The 17,911-nt window shown below is 50.0% G+C and overlaps 1 protein-coding gene across 1 annotated transcript in view; it reads left to right on the top strand.

Moving 5' to 3' along the window:
- RGS9 (regulator of G protein signaling 9) overlaps nt 1-17,911 on the top strand; it is a 34,941-nt gene that overhangs the window by 14,781 nt on the left and 2,249 nt on the right. Inside the window, exons 10-18 of the mRNA XM_066980232.1 lie at nt 5,739-5,768; nt 6,407-6,468; nt 8,784-8,897; nt 9,806-9,921; nt 10,415-10,502; nt 11,049-11,187; nt 12,371-12,456; nt 14,125-14,242; nt 17,411-17,811. Of these exons, the coding sequence (XP_066836333.1) occupies nt 5,739-5,768; nt 6,407-6,468; nt 8,784-8,897; nt 9,806-9,921; nt 10,415-10,502; nt 11,049-11,187; nt 12,371-12,456; nt 14,125-14,242; nt 17,411-17,811 (1,154 nt within the window). The remainder of the gene's footprint in view (nt 1-5,738; nt 5,769-6,406; nt 6,469-8,783; nt 8,898-9,805; nt 9,922-10,414; nt 10,503-11,048; nt 11,188-12,370; nt 12,457-14,124; nt 14,243-17,410; nt 17,812-17,911) is intronic.

Below are 17,911 nucleotides of genomic sequence, written 5' to 3'. Positions count from 1 at the left end.
CGCAGGCTGTGCAAGTCAGCTCAGCTGTGACGGCCAAATGGGCCAGAAGTTGAAGCTGTCTCATTGTCCAGGGTGTGGGGCCCTCAGAATAGGCTTTGGCAGCTTCTTTTGGCTTTGTCAACTTTCATGACACATCAGTTAGTGTGTGTGTAGCTAGAGGAAATGTTTTCTCTGCTGGTGAAGCTGAATTAAGGAATCCTCTACCTGCAGATGCTTGTGGCTGCCTTGTTATTAGTGCTGAGTGAACTCAGTGTGGGCTTGAGGAGTATAAAGGACTAGAGGAAGGATTAGAGTTTAAAATAAAATGGCAGAATCCCTCCAAAAGGGTAAATGTGTGGCAAAAAGTTGGTGTAGTGGATGGGAGACACAATATGTTGTGTGAGAATGCGTATTGTGAAGCTAAACCGTAAAGAAACACAATTAATGAGCTGAGACTGTGGAGGCTGTAACTGGGTGGGACTGGTTTGGAGTCCACAACGAGACGAACGCGGTTCGATGAGGAGCTGAAGCTCATCTTCTGCTCCTTCATCAGTCCTTTAAAGCGATCCTGTAGCTGTGCACTTAATGGTGTTCATTTGAAAGTGAAGTCAGAGCGTGTCTCGGCAATTAAATGCAAATGTGACTGCGATCACACTCCCTGTATTCCCACAACTTCTCATTTTTGTAACAGCCTTTAAACATCTCAACAGCCAGAGGCAGGATAATTGCTTTGGCCAACTGTGTTCTGTTACCATAGAGACTGAACATGAGCAAAGTGTAGGTTTGGGGTGTATTTTATTTTTTTCTTGCTGTAAGTAGCAGCTGCAGAAAGCCCTTTTTTTTGAGAGAAAGCAGGAGAGGGGGAAAGAGAGAGAAATGGAAAAGAGGAGTAGCCCGCTTCTCACCCACAGTTTTACAGCTGACACGGGAGATTTTAGCTTTGCAAATAGCCTGACAGCCCATAGGCATCCAAAAACAAAAAAAAAATCCAAAATCCATAGACAGCCAAAAGCTCACATACGTTCACCACTGGACTTGAAGCTTTTTTTTTTTTTTTTTTTTTTCCCTGCAGACTGCAGAAAGCAAAACATAAACATAAACATAAACACCTGTGGCCCAACAGCCTCTGTTGGGCAGAAAGGGTGGCCCAGGCTCTGCCTGTAAATGCTGACCTGGACTGTATTATTTTGTATCCTATCCCGTGCTAAGGCAGCAGGGAGTTTTACCGATGTTTTCTGTGGGCCCAGCCTCTGGCTCTGACATAGGTGAAGCAATGGGAGCAGAAAACGAGTGCATGAATCCGGCACCCATTTGTTTGATTTTTGACTCCGATTCCACTCGATGTAGCTTGACTTTACTGGCCAATTAGTTTACTTTTATCTTGACAGCTGAGAAAGAAAATGCTCCCAGCGATAACTCTTTTCTGACATCAGGATGGCTTCTTTGAAGCTGATAGTGGCAAGAACATCTCTTTTTCACTTGCCTCAGACCCTTTGGTGAGCTGCTCGCTCTAATTGATAGATAAACAGGCGCTCAGCCACACGTTGCACTCCTTCCAAGGGGACTTTTATCACTGACCCGTGGGCATGCTATTAGAATGAGTTAGGAGTTGTAGTTGGACAGGGGAAGCAAGGCAGCAGTAGCTGTCCATTGATCAGCTAATTAAGGGCTGCTTTAGCCTTTTTTACCCAGGTCTCAGGCTCAGGATGAAGCATCACTGCTTAGGGAGTTACCAGGCAACTGCCAGAGCCCACCGGCTCTCCTGCAGGTACGGCTTTTGCCTTCTTCTGTGAGCAGAAGGCCTTTAAAATGGTGCTTTAGCCTAGCCAAAATCACCGTGCTAGATCCAGGGACTACTGAATGAAACACCCTGGCTTGTCGCATGCAGCAAATCAGCTGCAGCAGTTCCCTGTAGTCGCTGCTGACCTTTAATTTCCCAAGTCTCCGTCAGTTTGGCTGCCTGATAAACACGCAGCTTCCGCAGCATCCTTCCCGTCTGTTGAACCAACGGGATCAGGAAGCAAATAAACAAGATAGGGGAAAACCAGCTATTTGAAAGAAACCCAACATCTGGGCTGCTCAGAATCTGATTTCCAGCTGTTGGGGGGGAAGGACGAGTGCAGCAGAGCTGCATGTGCAGATGGTCGTGTGCTAGGTGCAGAATTTGCCTCTGGAGTGCAGGGCTCCCAGCTGGCTGCGTGTAGGGAGGTTCGCGCACCAAAAGGGGGGTTTGTGTGTGCAGGAGCAGCTGGTTGCATGCTCCAGTGCTGCTCCTCACTGAGAGAGGCGGTGCCCGCAGGTTTTCGCTCTGACTGAAGGAAAGCGAGCTGTGGAGGGGGGCCAGACTGCTGGTGCCGCCCCGTGCTTGGCAGCTGGTGCTTTGCACGGGATCCCGGTGCTCGTCCTCGCTGCTTACTGACCTGCACGTGTGGGTGGGGGGCACTGCCAGCATTCGGGGAGCAGGCAGACTGCAGGGTGATTTGACCAGGTCTGAAATTCACTCCGAGCTCCGTCTGGGCACACCTATGAAAGCTGCTGTCCAGCTGTTTGCGTCCTCCGCAAGCACCGCAGAGCAGCCCGACGGGCCAAAACACATCACCCTCATCTCCACAACGTGGTCGGGAAGGCCCGCGCCGAGAGCAGAGGAGGTCCGTCACCCAGCTGGAAGTTAGCAGGAGGCGTCCCAGCTCTCGTAAGGAGCTCGGGGCTCCAGCCGCTTGGATCAGCTCTCGGCCGGGTCCTGGCTGGCTCCCAGCTCCGCTCTGCAGCTGCGGGTTGCGTGCGTGGGGAGCGCTCAGCTGGAGGCAGCGGGCTGTGACGAGGCTGTGCAGGGCGGGATGGTGCTGCGCCGGGTCTCGGGGAGGAGGATGTTCTTCTAACGAGCACGTGGCCCTCTCCTGAGTCAGCCGGAGCTCTTTCGCTAATTGCCATTTTGATTGGAAGCCTGGAGGGCCGGGGAGCTTATCCACGGTAATTGCGCTAAGTCACCCATTAAGAGCATTGCAAAATTAATCTCGTTATAAGAAATTACACTTCTGTTCCAAATGTTATTTCCTTCTAAATGGGAGAGGGCGGGTGGGTGCTATGGGGCACTTGGGCATTGCTGCTGTCAGCAGCTGGGGGTCAGGACGGGGAGTGCAGTGGGGACAACCGGCGGTGCTCAAAAGGACACAGAGAATATCCGGGGTCTCTTGTACCAGCAGCAAAGCTGGAAACACTGGTGTGGGAAGCACTGGGGTAGGAAGGAAAATGAAATGATGTGCAGCCATGGGGTGAAACAGCTGAGATCCTTCCCAGTTGCTATTGGTTTCAGAACTGGAAAGGGCTGAGCACAGCCAGCACCTGCAGTCGTCGGTGGGGTGATGGATGCTGTGCCCCGTGCTGGGTTCCTGGTTGATTCCTCGCCAGTTCAGTGTTTGCCACCGCTGAGTGATGCTCAGCCCTTCTCATGCCATAGCCCCATTTTCTGTGCAGTCCCCCACCCAAGAGCACCCCACCAAACCCCCCCGGCTTCCCAGGGCCAGCTGTCCAGGGGCTCACCTGCCTGCTCAGGCTGTGTCAGGAGGGGATCCTTGCTGTAGGATGCACTTAAAAAAATCTTTCCCTGTATGCAGATGTGTTCATTAGCTTTGATTTTTTTTTTTTACATATGTACACATAACTTTTCTTCACTGATGGTAGTTTAATTTATTTCTTGCTCTGTGTAACACTTAACTTACTGGGCTCTTTTTCTCCTTCCCAACAGCTATTTGTCTCGTGTGTGTGTCGTGTGCTGCGTGACTCTAAGACCCCTGTAGAAGACAAACACAACTTAACTGCCACGTGAGCTGCCGTCAAGCCGTTATGCCAGCATCCACCTCTCTTCGCCCCTGCACCACGCCTGTCCAAGGCACCCACTTGACAAAGCAGAAGAAGACATGAGGGGCCTTTTAAAATCATCTAATGATTTTAACCTCTTGGTTTTCCTAAAGTAAATGCCCTAGCCACTCTTCATTTTCCTCAAATGGAACAGTTCAGCTGGCACTTTGGAAATCTGATGGGGCCTGATTTGTATCTCAGGTTGCCCAAGTAGATTGCAAACTGGTATTGTGCAGGAATTAGGTGACCTGAAACAGAAAGTTCTCTAAAGAGGGCGTTTCTAGGACAGTAAATGCAGCTAGTTTCTCTATGCAAACAGGTGGCGAGTTTTTTTTGGGGTTTTGTTTTTTTATTTTGACTTCCATTTCTACAGTGGATCTGAAACAATAATGCTGCTGTAGAAATGTGGGGGAAGAAGAGGTGCCTGCACGAGAGCTTTCCTGGCATCAGGGGTACAGCTAAGCTGAGAAGGGTGAAAAAGCTGTTCTTTAGTCCTTGTCTCTTCCAATTATGAGGCTGTACGGCCCTGTGGCCAACAATCCTGTTGTTGTCCAAGAGCTTTGTACCCCTGTTGATGTGTCAGCCCTTAACTCCTCATGTGCAGTTCCTTGTGTGCGGCCAGCGCGGCTGGTGTTTGCTTTCCTGCCTGTCCCTGCTGAGACTGTGTGTGCTGTCGTTCAAAGCTGGCCGTGGCATTTCCAGCAGTAAAAGTCTTCCTCCCCTTGCAATGCCACGGTGAGGATTTCTGTTAGTACTGCACCTGCCGGGCTAGGTTTATGTTAGCATCAGACGGGCTGGCTTCATGGTAGCGCTGTACAGATCGGCTGATCTGCTGCGTATCTGGCTCCTGCCGCTGAAACGGTGAGTGTGCCCTCTCAGAATCAACCAAGTGTCAGCAAAATACGCACATTTTTCTTCCTTGTGTAGGACAATTTCTCCTTCCTGAGCAGGACTAGTGGTTATAGTTAAAATGCACAAGCAGACCTGCATCAGTCTCACTGCGGTCCCTCAGAAAGCAGCGCTGGGAGGGCGTCCTGCCTTTCCCAAACGGGGCAGCTCAGTGTGCAGGTTCCCTGCTGAGAAGGTGGGAGACGCAGGCTGCCTGTGTCGTTTGCTGCCAGATGCTCCCTTCCTCATGGCTCACAAAGACGGCGCTTCCACGAGGCACTCTGCAGACTAGCGTCTGCTAGGGGCTTAATTAGATAGGGTAATTCTGGGCCGCAGATTAGCTGCAGGACTCTTGTTGGCTAAAATGGGAGATGCAGAACTAAAAGGCTGCAGAAGCCTTTAAAGGCTTGCTGGGAGCATCACTGACTTAGCCTGTCTTTCGCTCTCCTTCGTCAAGTTTATTTCACACAAACTAACTGTGCTTCAAAGGAAGCTGGGTGAATAAACACCCTGCAGTTAATTTCTTGCCTTCAATTGCTTGCTCATTTGTGGATGACATCTAACATAGTCTGCGTTACTCAAATCACAACGTAAGCAGCCCTTGCGCAGCAGATACTGCATCTGAGGCTTTTAATTGTGGTGTTTATATTTTGCAATGTGTTGGTTCCTGTCTCCTTTAGCGAATATTGAATGATCTAATCTGTGTCTCGTAAACGAATCTATTTTAGCTACATTAGAATACCCCCTTAATTGAAGGCACACAGGCAGGCTGTGATGGAAGAAGCAACACTAAATAGTAAATACAGCTAATGGAATGATTTACGGTGTGTAGATGCTCTTAGCTTTGATGATAGCCCTGATTAGCTGAGCTGCTGTGTTTGATTTTAATTGTAATGAGAATTAATTGGAGAGCACTGCACAACAGCAGCCCTGCAATAGTGTTTTCATATTTCAAAAAAGGCGAGTGAAAGCACCCACCCCAATTTAATGGTTTTTGTTTCTTTATGTTACAGAAAAAAACAATGGATGTTTATAGGAGAGAGGTAACTAATTATTCCCTTATTTCTACGCGCTCAACCTATACGTATTGCTTATTTCAGTATTGCATGGGGGACCAAAGCCCCCTTTGCAGGGGATAAACTGTTTTTAAAAATGTCTGGGTTTGGCTGGCAAAGTCTCTGTGCTATGAAGCTTTCAGTCAATATGTTTTCAGGACATTTTCTCCCACTACAGGCAGCCAGCAGCTCTCCCAGCGATGGGAAGGCTCAGCAAGGGCTGGTACCAGGGCTAAAATCCAATAGATCAAAATTAGTGGTGGGGAAATCACGGGAGATACATCCAGTGGCGCCAGCGTAGAGACAGCCAAGGATCAATGATAATTACATGGTAAATCATCGAGAGCATTTCTAGGTGCCCAGAATGGTAGCTATTACCCAATTTTTATATAGGATGGAGAGTGGTTTTAATTACTTGCACATTGCAAAATGCTCTTTTGATATTTTCAATAAGCTCGGTGATGATAGCCATTTTACTGTGCCAGTGTAGGGATTCTGTGATTCCTTGGACATCCAGTGGATTACTGGGAGGAAGCACTCCTCCCAGCGCTCTGAGGTTCGGATAGAGCTGGCCTGCTCTTTACATCTCCGTGCTCCTAACCACGGCTGTTTCTGATCCCTCTCAGATCATGTACTATCAGCAGGCCATCATGAAGTCCAGAGTGAAATCTTCTGTCTCCCTTGGAGGGTAAGTCCTGATTTCTTTCTGTGCAGTCGTTAATTAGTCTTCAGCGCCCGTCTCCTCGTGAGATGATTCAGCTCTGTTCTGGCAGCCGGTGACTCAGCAGGGGAATCGATCCGGTGGCCACGCTCGGTGCTGTCTGCGTCCTGGCTGTCTGGGCTGTGCGCCCCTGGGCCCGAAGGCACAAGGCACTGGGGGGGGGGGGGGTCAGAGCCCCGGTCGTGATGAAGAGCCCCTTGGAGCTAAGGGGAGCTTTACTACAAATGTCTGCGGAGCAGTTTCAGCCTCTCGGTTGAGCTCCCCTTTGAAATTGAGAGGTGTTCAGCCTGGCCGGGGCTGGGACCCAGCCCAGCTCTGCAGGCTGGAAAAGCAGCTCTGGAGGCTGTCCTGCTCGGGTGCAGCAGTGATGTCTGTCCTGTGCCTGTTCTGCGTGGGGTGAGTAAGCAGTGAGACAGACCGACCCTCCTGGCCCCAGGGTTCGGCCCCAGGGAGTGTTCTTGCTCAAAAGGTAATGCCCTCGGAAGGCAGCAGAGCTGGGGGAGTCTCTGATTAGTCTGTATGATGAAGGAACACACTTTCCTCCCCAGGAAAGTCCAAGCAATTAATTAGCAAGTCCTCTTCTCAGTGGGAGTGTTTCCTGATCAGATTTTTGATGAAGCCAATTAAGTGCAAAGCTCCCAGTTGTAGCATCAGCTGCTGCTGCATTTGCCACAGGTGTTTCTTACCTGGAATCGTGTGTGCTGGGCAGCTCCCTGGAGGTGCAGACCACAACACTGGGCTGTTTCACATAGTCCTTGCCATCCAGAGATTCCTATGAAACCTGAGATAAACATGATGCTCAGGCCTGTTCCCTGACAGAAAATAGTTACAGATGAATGAAATGGGAGGAAGAGCCCAGGAAGCTGTGCTGTCTTCTGAGAACTGCAGCTTGCAAGGCACCAGCAGTTCTGTTTCTTCATCTGCCACTGACTGCTTGGTCACATTAAATGCTTCTTGCCTCAGTTTTCCAGCCTGTGAGCTGGAGCTGGGGACACCTGTCTGCCTTCAGGAATTTTGTAATGCTTAACTGTTTGGCAGAAGCATTTTTTACACAATAGTCCTTGTCTTATGATGGATAGTACCCAGTATCTGGATCAAAAACTCCTTAGAAAAGTTGGATCTCCACCTTGAACTATGGGATTTGCTCCAAATCAAATTATTATTGATGAGGATAAGATCAGCGACTAGATAATGTGCATGCATCAGAGCACTGCATTGATTTAGGAGGAGCTGCAAAGCACTCATCATTCAAAGGACAGAGCAATGTTACCTGAGCTGACAGGTTTAGATTTGCAGCTTGATTAGAATATACGGATTGGATTGAATTATGCAGGTGCGGAATGCCTTGGCATTTCGAATGAGAAGATAGGATCAAGCGCTTCTGTGCCAAACCTGCGGTATGCTTTGTGCAGTCGCATTGTATGACTGAAGGATCCATGCCAAGGTGCCTGTTAGCAACAGGCCCTTGGACAGTGCTCTCCCAGCTCGGAGCACATAAAAGCAGTTTGGCCTGGAAGGAGTTTTAAACAGAGAAACCAGATGAATTTTTTTCAAGAATGAAAAAGGGAGGAGAAAGCTAAAATTCCAGGGCATTAGTGAAATTGGTTGTAATTACAAGTCTCGCCAGCCTAGGAGGTAGGAGAAGTGTTTGTCTGGTTCCTGCTAGGGTAGGGAGATTTTTGCTTTGTGCTGAGCCCTCAGACTCATTTGCAGAGGAATGGGCCGTGTGGTAGGTGAGTAGAGGCACGGAGAAGCCCTCAGCACCGCCTCACCTCTCCCACAGCTCGCTGGGCTCTCCCACACCCTGTCAGGAGGCTGCAGAGAACCCAGCCTGAGCAAACACCACGCTTGCTTTCCTTTTCTCTTGGCACTTCCCTCCCTGTAATGTGTGGCACAAAACAACATGGGCAGGCGTTTCTCGGTCTGAGCTGCTGGCTGGAGAAGGAAACAGCACTCGTTTGGGGGCTCAGTCCCACTTCCTTGAAGTGAAGAGGCAAAATGAGGTGATGGAGGGAGGAGAGTCTTGGATTTCCCAGCACTTGAGCTGACAAAATCACTGCTTTGAAAGACACTCGGGAGATTACTGCTAGGCAAGTGGAAAAGATTAACAGCACTAATGAATCAATTTTTGCAGTAAGGCAGGGGTCACATTCCAGACCCCCGTGGTAAGGCTGCGCCTCTGAAGATACCCGCAGTCTGTGCAGCCATTTGGTGGTTGTAACGGGGCTGCCAGCACCGTTGCTTGCAAATTAAGATTTTGATTTTGCTGGATTTACCTGCAGGCTTGTGAAGTACTCTGAGCAGTTCCTCTCCAACGATCCTATCCTGTCGGGATGTCTCCCCAGCAACCCCTGGGTAACAGATGACCCTGAGTTCTGGGATCTCAATGCAAAGCTGTATGTATTTATATTGTTTTGCCAGCTTGTGGTTTACACTGACCTTTATGCTGATAGAAATCAGAAAGGGGAAGCATTGATCTCATCATGATATCCGGTCTCTGGTTGTGAGCAGGGAAGCATTCCCTTTCTGACATAGCTAAAGAAAGTGTCTCCTGGGAATACTTCGTGCTGAACTTGCAGCATTACCTTCTTGAAGTGGGGCCTTCCTTAACGTTATAGAAATGCCCGAAGTGTTGGGAGTATGCACTTAGAAGCTGCTGAGTGGGTCCAATCCTCCCCTAGGATAAGTGCGGTCCAGTTTTACTAGCACAGGAGTGTGGAACGTGACCAGTTACGCTCAGGTATAGCACTCTGCACACACCCGAAGTTGCTTTCTTATACAGAGTTTGGGTTGGAGACACCTGCTGGTGGTCCATCCCTTCTCTGAAGTCTCCCTTGGTTTTTCATTCAGATAGCATTTGCTAATTACACAGAAGCATCTCTGTGTTTGAAGCATACAGCATGTTGCTGGTTCTCATTTGAGACCAGCAATCCTGTTACAGGGATAATATCCCATTAGACAGCCCCAAAGGTACCTTCGCAGAGTGCCTTTATGAGAAGCAAAGCTTTGAGCACCGACCAGTTCCTCCTCCAGAATGGGACGGAGTCAAACCTCCATCAAAGCTGGGCCGTCATTGTGAGAGCAGAATAAACCCAAGATAAATCCTCATCCCACTGTGTACCAAGTTGTTTAATTACTGCTTACTTAGTGGGCTGACTCGAGGAGCTCATTACAGCATTCTGGAAACCAGAAAATGCCGAGAATTCTCCTGACATTCCAGCGAAGCGCATTTTGGTTTTAATTAATCTGCCATTTAGATGGGCCCCATGAAACTGTTGGTGCTGTTTGTGTTCATCCTTTGCAGAGTGGATGTCCCCACCAGAATGCGTGTGGAGCGATGGGCCTTCAACTTCAGCGAGCTGATACGAGACCCCAAAGGCCGGCAGAACTTCCAGCTCTTCCTGAAGAAGGAGTTCAGCGGTGGGTCTGTGCTCTGTCCCTTTCCCCCTGCCTGCGCCGCACAGCAGGGCGCTGTACAGCTGAGACAGAGCAGCAGGGGAAATCCTTGCCTTTGCAATAGATGCTTTGGTCATAAATAATGGTAAAGTCCCAAAGTGGGGCGAGCAGAAGCGACTTTGGGCGCAGTGGCTATGCAGGCAGTGCGTGCAATACCACCTAGTGGCACAGGACACAAAATACAGCGCAGAGCAGCCTGGGGCGAGGGGACTGCTCCCAGGCAAGCTGGAACTGGTTGCATTCTCATGCTCTTGCAGGTTTGTCACTGAGCAGAAGGCAGTGGAAGGTTGTTTCCTCCTGCAGTCTCAAGGAGATTTTCAAGGTGGCTGTAAGAATTGGAGAGACTCTGAATCGGGGCCAACTTGTACTGAATCAAACTAACTCAGTTTAGGAGTTAATTAATGGGATTGCAATTTCCTTGCTCTTGCTCTCTGCTGACTGAGTGCTTGTTGTGCAGGAGAGAATCTGAGTTTCTGGGAAGCCTGTGAGGACCTCAAGTATGGAGACCAATCCAAGGTCAAAGAAAAAGCAGAAGAAATTTACAAGTGAGTGTGGTAATTTTACATACTTAAACTCTTTCTACATGAGTCCCGTATGCTCCTTCCATGTGTTGGCATTCTCCAAACAATTTATTCCCGAGGCTTTCCTTTGTAAGCTGTCATTAAGTATGGCTGTGCTATGTCCCCGTGTAGGAAAGGAGCTTGTGGAGGTGAAAGCGTAAATATTGTTTTGTTATAGAGCTACTTTTCCCCTCTGTTCTCCAGTATGACATGTACATCTCGTCAAGGAGAGGTCTTAGCACATAGTTTAAATACAGGTTTGGAACAGCAAATATCTTGGGGCTGCCACAAGGCGAGTGGAGAGACCCTTTTGATTCCAGTGAGCTAAAATGTGTTTTATGTTGTGTGTTATGCTGCAAGAGGAAGTGACTGCATGTCACACAGTTCGCTCTGCTGAAGAGGAGATCGATTGCCCAAGATTAGGACAGCAAATTGTAGTGGGAAGTTGAAGGGACTTTTCCTTTCATCCGGAGGCAGAGGAATCTCTGGGAATTCACTTGTTAATGGCACTGTTGATCCTCCTCCTTGCAGGCTCTTCCTGGCTCCAGGAGCAAGACGCTGGATTAACATCGATGGCACAACAATGGGCATCACTGTCAAAGGCCTCAAGCACCCTCATCGCTATGTGCTAGATGCTGCTCAGACCCACATTTACATGTTGATGAAAAAGGTTTGTTGTTTGTTTCCAAAGCCGGAGGGGGATTCCAGGTCTCTGGGCCTTTCCGTGCCTTTGAGTGTTATCAGCTGTCACTTTCAAGTGGCCTCTGTTTGAAAAATCCCGCAAGTTTGCTGACTTAGGCAAGCACTGGTTCAGGCCTTTGTACTGTGCTGCTGCTTCCTCCCTCTGGGGCAGCATGCCCTCAAGGTGGCAGAGGTTGGGTGTCTGCTCGAAGTCCTGTTTTCTGACATCAGCTTGGTCACCAGCTTGTTCAAGGCTTGAACAAATCTTTCAACTCCCTGGCTGAAAAATTGAAATGCTGTTGCCTTTTTACCTCCAGAACCCGTGTGAGACTAACTCAGTGTTCATTCAGCACCTGAAAGTTTTATACGTTCCTAGCACCAGTATTTAGTACGGTAGCAGCTATATTTTCTTTTAAGGGTCATCCTTTATTCGGTTGGTACCGCTCTGTGTGCAACATCAGGTGTCCCTATGGGGGGATGCTTTTATCCAACTGTTTTTTATCAGTGGATGTGAAAGGTAGTAGCAACTGTGATACAACTGCACGAGTTCTGTACCAAGAGCATAACCAGACCTCATTAATCTCTTGAAAATAAGTTTTACTGATTTTATTTTTTTAAGCACTTTTCTGTGGTTATGTTGACGGCCACCCCTTTCTGAGGTCTGACTGATGCAGCAGACTGAGGGCTGATACGGGCAGTATGTAATAATGTCAGGGCTTTCACTAGAGCATGATGACCGCAGATAACCTATAGCTCCTCCCTATAAGTGATACAAAACACACGTAGCAGGAAGGAGCATTGCTGGCCAGATCAGCAGCTAATGAAGATTGACAATGAAAGCAAAAGAACGATATTGATTTTAGCCAGTTGCTGAAAGGTTTGGCTTCCAAAACATAAGTACTTCCCTGCAATGGCTGTGGGACACCTCTGGCCTGGACTAAGACCTCTTGGTCTGAATCTTACCTGGGAAACTCTACTGGAAAAAGAAAAATATTGGGAATTTTGCAAGATGAAAGGGTATGGGTTTCAGTAACTACGTTTTCCCGAGAGATGCAAAGTTTCTTAGGCTGCTGGGTGAGATTTTCCAATTCCCATCTTCCTGAGCAGCTGTATTTGGTGGTGTTTGGTGTTTGCAGCCCGTAACAACCAGTTTCCCTTTTTTCTCCTAGTAGGACTCCTATGGCCGCTATTTAAAGTCTCCAATATACAAGGAAATGCTGGCCAAGGCTGTTGTGCCTCAAGAGACTGTCAAAAAAAGGCAAGTGAAACTGGATGTAATTGTGGGGTTTGTTTTTCTTGTTGTAGCAAGGGTAGAAAAAGCCTGAGTTGCAGCAAAATTACTATGATTTAGATGTTTGCTTAATTAAATAATTTTTTTCACTAGAAGATGCCTTGCTTTGAGACTGATTATGCTCTTTATTTGTGAGCCCTTTGGAAACGGCTCATGTGCAGCCAGAATATACTTGACGATTGCTCAGCTGCCTTGTGTGTTGGGTCTGTTTAGAAAGGCTGTGATTGTTGAATTAATCACGGCTCCTTTCCTGGAAGGAGAGAGCACTGTGTACTGGGCATGGGAAAACTCCCAGCCGCGAGGCGCTGGCTGCCAGAGGAGACGCAGAGCCACTGCAGGGTCCTCGGTGGATTCTGCTCGGCTCTGCCTGGACAAAGCTGCTTACACCCTGCGAAATGAAGGTGAAAAGCAGCCAAATGGAAACGAATGGCACCTTTTCCTGTGAGTGGCTGCTGGCACAAGGTAGCCAGCCTGAGAAGGGGCAGGCTTGAAATGGCTCTTTCCAGACCAAGCTAAGAGTCGCATGGCAAATTTGGACCATTTGAACTGCAGTTGCTTCTTAAAGCAGAATGTGCAGTGTCAGAGCCAGACTGGGTGGTGTGCTTCTTTTCGTTCCTCTTCCACTCGTCAGCCTCGCAAGCAAAAAGAGGAATCGCGGACTTTCACACTATCACTTCATCTAGAGCCCATTTCAAGACAGTGGAAAAAAAACCCCAAAACCCTCCTGCTTGGGGCTTGGTTAGTTTTTCCCTGAGCCACACATCACAAGGTTGCTGGCAGATGTTGGCTGACCCCTGGTGACCACCGTCACGTCTGTCAGTGCCTGTCCTGGACACGCAGTGCTGAGACAGCACGCTGAGGGAAATACAGGGCTGGCACCCCATCCGGACGAGGTTTAAGATTTATTTTCACTGCTTGGTAATGCTTCTGCTGAAGCAGATAGCAGGTGTTTTTGGGGGTATCAGGGATGCCAGAACCACCCAATACTGATCCCTGTCTCGATCTTACTGAGAAAAAAATCACCCGATGGCAGTTGTTTGGGTTCACACTGACTGTGAATTACTTTTGAATGCTTACAACAAAAGAGCAATGTACTGGACGTCTCCTGGCCTCGGTGTCCCCGCTAGGACCAGAAACAAGACCGCCTTTACTCTTGTAGTAGTTCTGCAGCTGGTGTGTGACACTGAGTCACCAAGCCCTGTTTAAACCACCTAGTCTGCACTTGCACTTCCCTGTTGTTGGGTGCGTGACAGCAGCATTTCTGTAGCTGAGCTTGCCCTCCTGTAAGTGAGCTCCTGGAGTGCTCGTTGGCCTCTCTTTGGGAGAGACAGTAAGAGATCAAAAGTCTTTAGGAGCAAAGTCAGCCAAAATGCTAAGATGCATCTTTATTTCATGTATGAAGAGCCTTTCTTCTGCCTGGTCAGGTACCAGCAGGTGCTGTAACAGGTGCCCCGCTCCCCATGCGTAGCCTCAGGGATTTAACCGGAGTGTTTTTTCTAACTGGTGTCTGTGCTGTCCCTGAGGCCATCCAGAGGTGCAGGGGTTTCAAGGACGTGGTTTCTCACTCAGTGACGGTGTGGTTTCGGTGCCCTTCCACCTCTCGGTAACGCCCTGCTTCTCTCTCTTTCTGCCCAGCTCCAATTTCCCGTTCGGCCGCCGTCAGCTCCGCTCCAGCCCCAGCCCCGTCATCCTGAGGCAGCAAGAGGAAGAGGCCAAAGCCAAAGAAGCTGCCACCACTGTGGACATCACGCAGGTCATGAGCAAGCTGGATCGGAGGAGCCAGCTCAAGCAGGAACCTCCCAAGTAGGCTCTGAGCCCTGCGGGGCACAGCGCAGGGAAAAGACAAGCTGAGGCTGGTGTTGAGCTTCGTCTCCCCTTCCTGAAGGTGTCAGTGCTGCTTTAGGTTTCCCAGGCCGGCTCTGCCAGCAGCCTGCTTCCTGCACGTTGCCATGGCTTCTGCAGCAGCAGATGTCACTTCCCAGGCACGGCAGGCATGGGAATGCTGCCGGAGCCAGGCCGCTGGCTGTGCCAGACTCGTGGCACAGGGCCAGAACCCCTTTGTGCACACCATGGAGGTGCAATGCCTTCTGGCTGCCCCAAGACCCCAGGAGGTTGGGCAGCCCAGGCACCTCTCCCTGCCTCCTACTCCTCCAGGAGCTGGGATGGCACAGGGTAGAGTGGAGTTGTGCTGTCCCAGTCCTTTGGGTTCAAATCGGCCTTCCCTGGAGCAGCAGTGGAGGACCCTGCAGGGAGCAGGACGAAGCAGTCAGCCTCAGAGCACGTCCATGCTGGCATCCATCCTCTCAGTAGGACGTGCACCCTCCCAGGGGATGCGTAGTGGGCACCCTTCCGAGAGGAGTGGTCACATAAATTCTCCATCTGCTATAAGGCACCCGAAGTATCCTGCACCTCCAAGTCACTGCAGAGGAGTCACAGAGAGAAGAGTGGGCTAGACTTCTCGTGAGAATAGCATGATGACCATTTCTGAAGGTTTGGGTGACTCTTTAAATTTTAATGACATCTCAAGTCCCCCTGGCTCGTTGGAGATGATCAGCGGAAAGCTCTGCTCTCCCTGTTCCTCCCCCACACAACGAGCTAGGTGTGCAGGCTTAGAGCCATCCCTCTCAGGAGCCTGCTGGAGAGATACAGCCACAGCTTTGTGTTTCTTTTATCAAATCCCTTCTGCCTCTTCTCTTGTCTTTTTCCTGCTATTCTATTTTCTGCTGTTAAAAAAACTAACAGGAGGTAGTTCTAATTGTCACTGGTCTGTAGCCTAGAGGCAAGGAAAAGACAGGGCAGAGGTGTTAAGAGCTGACTTCAACTTTAAGTAGTGTTTTTTCATTTGTTCTTTTGCTCTTTAGAATAAGGAAGCCTAAATAACTGTGTTAGCACTAGAGAGCTTTGGGAGATTCCAAGCTTTGCTGGGAACCCCCTGCCTGTCTGGACCAGGCTGATGATTACCAGAAGTGGAAGATTCCTGCAAAGCCCAGTAAAGAGAATCGCGGGGAGAGCAGAAAAACTTCCTCGTTTGTTAGAATTTAGGGGAAGTGGAGGGACTGGGTGGGAAGCACTGGAATACAGGAAACTTAACTCCTACTTGCATTATTCATCCGTTTTTATTACTGGAATGAATTTACAGGAAAATGGAGATAGAGAAAACTGGATGTGAGTGGGAACCCTGAGGTATTAGGGTGTGTGGAGATCAGCCTCTCCCTGACGGGGAGACAGCCAGGCCATAGGCCCAGACAGCTTCGAACAGCAATTCTTGCCCTCCCTGTGTGTGTTATCAGAGGCAGAATCAGGGCTACGTGGTCTGATCTGGTGTCACTTCAGAACGAGTCGTCTTCATTTTGCAACTGAGCTATGGAGATTTTTGTGAGCTCTGTTAACCTAGCGGTGATAAATGGTATAGAGGAATTGAAATCAAGTTACATGAGTATTCAGCTCTGGTGTCAAGGTCTGCTTGCTGAGTCCCTACTCGCGTTCCCGAGGGAAGCAATAGCAAATTTTGCAGTGCCATAAGGGGGGAGCAGGCTCAGCCTGTAAATGCTTAAAACCACAGGGCTTCTGTATATGAAGTACTGTACCATCAACTCACCTTGACATAAAAGCACTGAAGGGTACTCAAGAGCTTGGCAGGGCTGGTCTGCAGCTGCTTGGCTGTGATGAGCTGTACAGTCCCTTCAGAGTTTGTGTAACGTGGGACACTGAGCGTGTCGGGATTGCCAGTAGTAGTAACATGTGGAAGATCAAGTCAGGGTATAAATAATAAATAACAAATCCGTGTGTTCCAGTCAGTCCCTGTGATTCTACTTCTGTTTTGTCTGTGTCTTTGCTTTTTATGTTATCTCTATCCATTCCTTTCTCTGATATTCTCATCAGCTCAGCTTTGCATTGCTGTCCCACCGCCATGGGTTAATGCTGCCTGCTCTAGAGTCACCGTGCTTGTGAAACACCAGTCCCCCCCTTGCAGGCAGAAGCTGGCTCTGTTCTGCTTACAGGCTGAATAAGCTGGTATAACCCAGCGTACCACTCCTTGGTCCCTTGCTGCTCAGTCCCTGAAGAGGAAGGTTGCATGGTACAAAGTGTGACCATGGTACAAATTGAACTTTGTTTTGTGTTAGCCAAGAAATTGTTTATTTCCATTGGAAATCAGAGCAGTATGTTGTTTGTTTCTTGGCCATCACTTCCGTGCATTCATCTGTCTAATAAAAATAAATAGAAAATGAAAAAAGAACTCGGTTCGTCCTTCTCTGTCTTGTCTCAGCATGTTCATCCCTCACTGTGTCATCTCTTTGCCATGCATGCATGCATTTTCTGTATGTGCCTCTGCTCTCAGCACTTCTCTTCGGACACTTGAGCTGTGTTTCATTTCTGCTGGTGGTGATGCTCTGGAAAGGGGGTGAGGGTCCTGGGCATGCACCACATACTCTGGACAAATCTATCCTCCAGCTCATCCTGAGGGCTTTGTTAGCTGAGCCTGAGCCTTCACAGCACCAGCTAGAGACACTGGGGCCTTCAGCACAAGATGTAACGTCTTGTGTTATCAGTCTTCAGGGGTTTGAGCTCATTGTCCTATTTCTTGGGCACCACAGCGGCTGGCACAGCGGTGCTTCGGGTTAAACATGGTTGTACCACTCACTGCTGTGCTCACGCACTCAGAATAGCAGACTCCACGCGTGGACAAGCTGGTGTCTCCTACAGCACCCCGTCTGCTGTGGGGCCTGGTCCACCAGCACCCACCGAGGCCGGCAGCAGCAATCCTGGTGTTTTCAGTGAGAAAATCACGACTCCTCTGCTCCCCTGGGGGCAGGCCGGGGGTGCAAGACAGGGGGCCGGTGATGGAGCCCTGTCCCCATGCCTGAGGACACCAGCCACCAGGGTGCTGCCCTGACCGAGCCTCTCCTTTTCCTCCCCGCAGCTGTGCCGCCTCACCTCCCCGGCCCCTCGCCTGCCCGTCTACGCTGGCCCCAGCAGCCTGCCCCCCGCGTCCCCCGGCCCCACGGCCCTGCCCCACAGCACCGCCTGCCCCTCGCCCATCAGCGTGGCCCTGGACAGCACGGCGGGCACCGAGAGGGAGCAGGAGCCCGGTGGGGCCATCCCCAGCCCCTTCCCCTCCACCGCCGGCAAGGTGGGTGCTGCGGCGCCTCCCAAGCCCCGTGCGGCCGCCCTTTCCCTCAGACGGTTCCTGAAGAGGGGCTGCCTGAACTCGCCCGTCTTCGCCACGCTCTCGCTGAGGTGCCCGGCCGTGCCCCACGGGAAGGTGCAGCCGCTGGGCGAGCGGGAGCGGCGGCTCCGGCAGGACGCCAAGGCGGTGAGCAGGTAAGCGCCGTGCCTGGGTGCCTTCCCGAAGGGCTCACCTCAGGGACCGTTTGGTTTTGTGGTTATCCCAGAGCTAAATATTATCAGCAGAGCCCACAGA

Source organism: Anser cygnoides, chromosome 19 (assembly GCF_040182565.1).
Source record: "Anser cygnoides isolate HZ-2024a breed goose chromosome 19, Taihu_goose_T2T_genome, whole genome shotgun sequence".
Classification (NCBI taxonomy): Eukaryota; Metazoa; Chordata; class Aves; order Anseriformes; family Anatidae; genus Anser; species Anser cygnoides.
This window is presented reverse-complemented; position numbering and strand designations above follow the sequence as displayed.